Source organism: Denticeps clupeoides, chromosome 1 (assembly GCF_900700375.1).
Source record: "Denticeps clupeoides chromosome 1, fDenClu1.1, whole genome shotgun sequence".
NCBI classification, from domain to species: domain Eukaryota; kingdom Metazoa; phylum Chordata; class Actinopteri; order Clupeiformes; family Denticipitidae; genus Denticeps; species Denticeps clupeoides.
In genome coordinates, this window is record NC_041707.1 from 21257436 (window position 1) to 21264332 (window position 6897).

At 39.0% G+C, this 6897-nt stretch overlaps 1 protein-coding gene across 1 annotated transcript; it reads left to right on the forward strand.

Moving 5' to 3' along the window:
* The first annotated feature begins 2576 nt into the window (after positions 1-2576).
* LOC114794604 (cornifelin homolog B-like) lies at positions 2577-5084 on the forward strand. Its single transcript, XM_028987259.1, has 4 exons — positions 2577-2644; positions 4179-4290; positions 4400-4554; positions 4742-5084. The coding sequence occupies exons 2-4, from the start codon at positions 4188-4190 to the stop codon at positions 4859-4861; spliced, it is 378 nt and encodes a 125-aa protein (XP_028843092.1). The 5' UTR covers positions 2577-2644; positions 4179-4187; the 3' UTR covers positions 4862-5084.
* Positions 5085-6897: the final 1813 nt, after the last annotated feature.

The following is a 6897-nucleotide window of genomic DNA, read 5'->3' on the forward strand; positions in this document are numbered from 1 at the left end:
TAATATGTATGTATTGTATGTCTTTGTTGGTGGCTAAAATACACGTTGCTGCTGACCGCCGTCTACTGTGTGCGATACTGTACATTGACTAATGTTATGTATAAGTACCTCATCCTACCAGGCTTAAAAATCACTTTAATAAGTGTACAAATTAAGGGAGTGAACTCGCAGTGGACAGATGACCAGTTTGCGACGTTAACAGCGAGTTTACAGCCTCACTGATTTAACTACACAGCAAAGAAAAGTTAGCAAATAAGCGTTAGCATTCACTCAGAACTTACCGTTCTTTGTGCAACTTCAAATGTCGAACGAAGTTGGAAGTTGTTGCGTCTCCGTCTGTAATCTTCGACCCACATGTTTTGCATACTGCTATTCGTTTTTTGTTGACCACCTCGTAGTTTTTATATCCGAACGAAACTATCTTTATCATTTTGTCTAACTGGCGCGTTATTTGAGAGTTCCACTGCATTGGTTGTCCTGTAATTTGATTGGATGGATGCTGTTGGCTCAAAACCACGTGGATCTAATTTGATTAGATCGCACAGACGCACATATACACAGACATTGAAAGATACAGAGTGTTCGGTAATAACATACGTTTTAATATTTGGGTTTTCTGGGAAACAGCAAGTCTTGTCAAGTCAAAAGGCTCAAGTCCAAGTGAAGTCACGAGTCAATGATGTTAAAGTCCAAGTCGAGGTGCAAGTCTCTTTGCATTTTGTCAAGTCGAGTCTAAAGTCATCAAATTAATGACTCGAGTCTGACTCGAGTCCAAGTCATGTAACTCGAGTCCACACCTCTGTAAATGTCCAGATTGGATTGGGGACTGGAGCACCAGAGACTGTCCTGCCTACAGAATGAAAAGGTAACTTGGCTAACTCAATAGTATTTTAGTAAAATGTGTAATGTTATTTTTAATTTCATTTAATCATTACAATATCATTCAACGCTTTTACCTAGACAAGGAAATGGTCAAATATTCTTCAAGTATTTATTGAACAGCACAGCCATTGGAGACGAAAAAATAACATTTACTGATCCCCAATTCCCTATAAATTTTAGACATTTTTATAAATGTCTATTGTTTAAATGTTGTTTATTGGTTTATTGTGCACTACCCAGTCACAATTAGTCCCCCTGGAAATATGACCAGCAATAATGATAGAACAAAATAAAACATACATTACACACTGAACAATGACATGCCTTTAAAAGGGTGGGGTTCAAGCGTACACACTCGCCTATGAACCAGTAGACCCAGGTTTAAATCCCACTTAGTACCATTGTGTCCCTGAGCAAGACACTTAACCCTAAGTTGCTCCATGGGGAATGTTCCTGTACTGATTGTAAGTCACTCTGTAGAAGGGCGTCTGATAAATGCTGTAAATGTATAGACCAGGAGAGAACAATTAATATAATGGTGCAAACATTAATAATAATGGAAAAACAAACACAGAGAAGAAATCTCCTGATGTGCAAATAATCCAGTCCACATTGTGGCCCTTAATGTCTCAACACATTAATTTGTGAATAAAATAGACAGTCAGTAATAACAATATACCCATTAAGGTGCACATTTAGAAACCTTCAAAACTGTACCTGACTTGTCACATTCACGTTAGCGATCACATTTAATTTTTATATTTATATTGGGAGATATTAGGAACACAAATATTTTATCAAAATGTTGTTTGGATCACAGCCCAAAAAACCAACACCTAATTAACTAAATCTTTGTGATTAGTAATGCTGCCATATTCAGGATATACAATTAAAATGTAACGTCATTGTGATTCACAGCAGCACAGGAGAAATGTGTCCTCTGCATTTAACCCATCACCCTTAGTGAGCAGTGGGCAGCCATGACAGGCACCCGGGGACCAGTGTGTGGGGACGGTGCTTTTGCACCTCAGTGGCACCTTGGCAGATCAGGATTCGAACCAGCAACCTTCTGATTACGGGGCCACTTCCTTAACCGCTAGGTTTAAACAGCTTGACATTACTAATATAGGACAACATTTGTTGCTATCCTAATTATTGTGCATCACTTCACATGCCTGTCATTATAGTATAGCAGTAAATGTATAGACAAACAACGTGTGGTTAAACTTGGTTAAGTTCTTGCTCATGCTAGCCTTAATCAGACACAGGAGGGATGGTCTTCCTCCCCCTCATGCTCTTCAGTTTCTCACAAACAGGCTTGGCATGTCTGTCGAGTGACCTGTATGATGGAATTAGAATAACATTGAAGCGGTCTGGGTAGACAAGGTGGGGGCAGGTTTCATTCAACTTGCTGTTTCTGCTGTTCAGCAGAAAGTCAAAGCAACTTCAGTTCCTATTTGCATCACTCACTGTTTCTGTGTGTTTATCTACATCAGATCTTTAAGTTCTTCTTTTGGAAGATTTGGAAGTGTTTACCTTGCTTGTAGTACAATAGTACAAACTCTACAGGCTAGACCAGTTACATAGTTGATGCTTGCCAATTATTCCACAGGCCTTCCACTGTGTCTGCTTTGTGTGAACAGTAGGCGGTGTTTGGGCTGTGTCCAAGAATTATTCTTTTTGACATTTAACCAGTTTCACAGTGAGACAGACTTTTCTATACTTGCCAGTTTGGTGGAAACTTACTTTGGCCCCTTGAAAGGTAAGTGAAGACACTGCATCCCTTTCACATTTAGGTGAACCTGCAGGTAGATTATCAGTAGATTACAGTAGATTACAGTAGATCCAGCGTGCAGAAATTGAACAAATAACCTGTGTGTCAGAATGAAATGATCAGCTGTAGTATTTCTTCTGCAATATTTCTTACACAGAGTATGTAACTATATCTTGTCCTTTATTCATTATTTTGGCTTGGTAAGCAAAAATCTTTTTTTTGGAGAAAAATCTTATTTCTTCCTCTTCCTCTTATTATTATAATTATTAATTTGGCTTGGAAATAAATAATTACTTATTAAGTTATTACTAGGCTGAAAATCAGACAGCTTATTATTCTATTATTTCTTCTTCTTCCACTCCTTATTATTATTATTATTATTGTTGTTGTTGTTATTATTATTATTATTATTGTATCTTATTCTTTTTCTCTGCCACTTTTTCTCTCTGCATCTACTCCAAAAAAATGTAACTTCATATTTAGTAGATGTGTGCATGTGCTTTTATAAGCAGTATGACTTTCCACTTTCTCATTATATTTTCCCCATTGACATAATATTTTTTTAATCGCTCTTTCATTGTCAATGTTCATCGTATGTTCATGTAATTCACACCACTTTATCATAATGACATACTCTTCCAGTTTTTACACCAATTTGTTCAGGATTCTCTTTAATATCAATTTATTTGTTAACATTGAAGTTAATGGAAATTGAACGTCCACAATTTGGGCAGTGTGGAGCAATATCTGGTTTGTGGGCTGCTAGATATCTTCTACTGCTAATTTCAGTCATTGTAGCATATGCTAATCGCTAATCATAGCATCGTAATTTAGCTCTTTGAAAACACATTACGTCGCACTGCACATTGCTTTTAATACATATTCATACACTAAAAGGTTTTCAGATTATTCCTGATTCATAGGTTCATTTTAATTCCTTTGCATTAGAATGTTAACATGCAATTTTTTTTACATGGTCCAAACGTCACCGAATTTTACGTCACCTCATTGACCCGTAGCATTTTTTATGTTAACATTAGCATTAGATACTGGCATGATAGCATTAAAATGCTAATATGCATATAAAAGCCCAAATATTATTAATTTTCAACCAATTTCACAAATTTGTTCTTTTTTCAATTTCACCCATTCCACAAAATTAACTAATTTTACAGTGATTCCACTCTTCACTTTAATTTTTTTTTTCCTTTCATCTCTTAAATTTTTCATTTGGCTAAAATTGTACATAAACTGATTTAACAATGATTCCACTCTGCTCCTTCACACTTCTATCCTCTCATCTTTTAACCTTTAACTGCTTTCCAAGCCAAAATCGACGTTTTTCACAAACCTCCCTTTTGTAGTTACATATAACTTTTCCCATTAAGTTCTGTATTTTTCTTTTAATTACAAATTTTTGGCTACACAATATAGAATTTTCTCTATAGTCCCTTACAGGTTACATAAAGGGCTTGGTAAATGTAATTCTGTCACCGGTGCATTCTGTTTTTTTTTTTGCTAGGTTTTCATCATGACAAGCACGGTAATTGTCACTCAGCCACAGACGTTTGTGGTGCAAACCTCAAACCAGTGGAGCACGGGGATCTGTGACTGCTGTGAAGATCTGTCATCATGTGAGTGTTTGCATGGATGTGTTTGTGCATGCTGGTATAAGCATTAGACACAGCAGAGCAGGTCATTTGCTTTATATGTATAATTTCAAAACTCAAAAAAAAATTTTAGGCTGTTTTGGATTCTGGTGCTTCTGGTGTTTTGCCTGCAAGACAGCAAAAGAACTCGGAGAATGTCTCTGTCTCCCACTGCTGGACTTTTTTGGCTTAATTCCTCCAATCACATTGAGCATGAGAGCAACTATGCGACAGCGTTATGGAATTCAGGTACCAGCAAGATATATATTGTGGTTAGATGATTAACCTTCTTAAAGACTGGAATATTTAAATAAAAGCAGAATGTATTTCCCTTTGGATTTTATTAATATAGTTGTCTATACATTGAAGACCAGGTATGGTGTGGGGTTTTGGCTTCACAACTAACACACACAATACAATTTGTTCATTTTTACAGGGCACTATTTGCAACGATTGCATATATTCTGTCTTCTGTGGGCCCTGCGTCTGGTGCCAGATGTCAAGAGAAAAGGCGATTCGAGGAGCACCCATCACTATCATCAACGCCGGGCTGTGATATTCACACTTACCGATTTAATGCACTCTTCTCTATGTTCTGTTTCATACATCATGCCTTTTGACCCAGCTGAAGGTGTCTTAGCGGAAATGTTCTCAAATCACTGGAAACACTGGAACTGTGTGAGATTTTGATTTGTTTAAGTGAATTTTATTGGGATGGTTTATTATTTCAAGCCTGTTTTGAATTATTATGAAACAAATAAAAGCACGCATAGAAAAGACAGCGCCACTGGTGTACTGTACATACTGCATGTATCCATCAATATAACAGAAATAAGATGAAAAGATAACTGTTTTTGTGTGATGTATGTAGTCCTTGTAGCAATGGCAAATTGCATATCAATACTGTCTTCATTCTGAATACATTAATCAGCTATAAAAGGAAGTTTCTGTTCCTTTAAACTTGTAATAAAATGTCATTAGGGCATGTCAGCTACACCAAAAAATCGATGTTTTATTGCGTCTTCAAGACATTCGTATCAAATTTAAACAAAATGATTATCCCCGCTTATGAAATTTGACACTTACACAGGTTATTTGAAATTTGAAATTAAACACTCTTGATTTCTCCATGAAAATGACAATTATCAACAAATGTTATTTATAGAGTGTTTGTTTAATTATTATGTTGAAATAAGAAAATAAGACATCCAAAAAACTATCCATTAACAGTCAATAGTGCACCCATCTGAGCCACAACTGACACCAATCTCGTAGAGAAGTTCTTTACTAGGATGGCACGGATCTCCTGAGGGATTTTGTCCCATTGTTCCATTGCAAACTGTTCTAGCTGGTCCAAATTGCAAGGTTTCCGAGCAAGGACATTCACTTTCCAAAATATCAAGCCACTATGCTGTGGGCTGAGTTAGTCGTCTACCCCGGTCCTGGTGCCGAGAGTGTGATGGAAACTCCAGCAGCGGTGTGAGATTCTTCCCGGTGGGCCTTCTTTCTCTGCATGCTTCACCAGAGTTTCTTCCACTACACACCGACCCAAACCCATCACAACATGCAACCACAAACGGCAGAAAAAGGCCTGGTTCAGACGTCCATGGCGTCAGGTGAGCACAGACTGAAGACAGACCGTTTTTCTGCTCATTGGAGAAAGTCTTTCAGAACGAACACAGAAGTGCCGTGGGGCTCAGCACAAAAAAATATGCATGGGTTTCTGGTAAGACCCTGGTAAGTCCCAGTAAGAAAATTATGTCATGTTATAGATCCCTGGAATCTCAGAGATTGTTAAGATCAGCTTTTCCTCCTTTCATCCAAAGGGCAGAAAGAAAACTCACCCGCTTTGATTCTATTGATCACACGAAAATAAGTCACGGTACGCAGTGGTCAAAGTTCAACAAATTTCAACTTTGACCGCGATCAGAGAACAAGGCCATCGAGAGCAGTGTAGCGTGAAACTTCTACCCGGAGCGGGTAGTCCTTAGGGCTGTGTCCCCTAGCCCAAAAAATGGACTGGGGGATCCACAGGACATGCTGTCTACAGATTCAGGGCAGCCAGCTGGTACGTTGGAAACAGGAGAGCTTGGACAGGAACATCAGAGACTGTCCTCCTGTCATGATCTTGTCCAGAAGGGGTTACTCCGGACCCGAGATTCATGTTTGTCCTGTGTAATGTTTTCTGATCGCGTTCTCCTGAGTCTGATTGTATAAAGCTGCCCTGTTTGTGTCTGTTCACTGTCGGGTCATTGTTACATGTCACTTGTTCATTGTTACTGGATGTCTTCCCTGTCCTGTTCAAGTATTAAACCCCTGTTTGGTGATGTCGGGAATATGCGTCCTACTTCATGGTTTTGCCCAGTCATCATTCCAGATCACCTGCCTCACCATGTCAAACCAGCGTGACAGAACGACCCGATCAGTTTAGGACGCAGCCGACGCCGTCACGCTGAGGTCCAAGGAGCCGTTGTTCGCCGGGAGGATGCCGCCAGCCCCCGTGTCCCTGGCCAGTGCTGGCTTCATGTTCCGCAGGGTCCCGACGTGCCCGATGGGTTTTCCAGACGGTCGAGGTCGCCTGCCCCACAGTCT

Bases quoted from the DNA above. Each gene is read 5' to 3' on its own strand.
- LOC114794604 (XM_028987259.1), top strand. From the start codon at position 4,188: ATGACAAGCACGGTAATTGTCACTCAGCCACAGACGTTTGTGGTGCAA. The intron at 4,291-4,399 runs GTGAGTGTTTGC...AAAAAATTTTAG, and splicing joins CTGTGAAGATCTGTCATCAT to GCTGTTTTGGATTCTGGTGC. The intron at 4,555-4,741 runs GTACCAGCAAGA...TCATTTTTACAG, and splicing joins GACAGCGTTATGGAATTCAG to GGCACTATTTGCAACGATTG.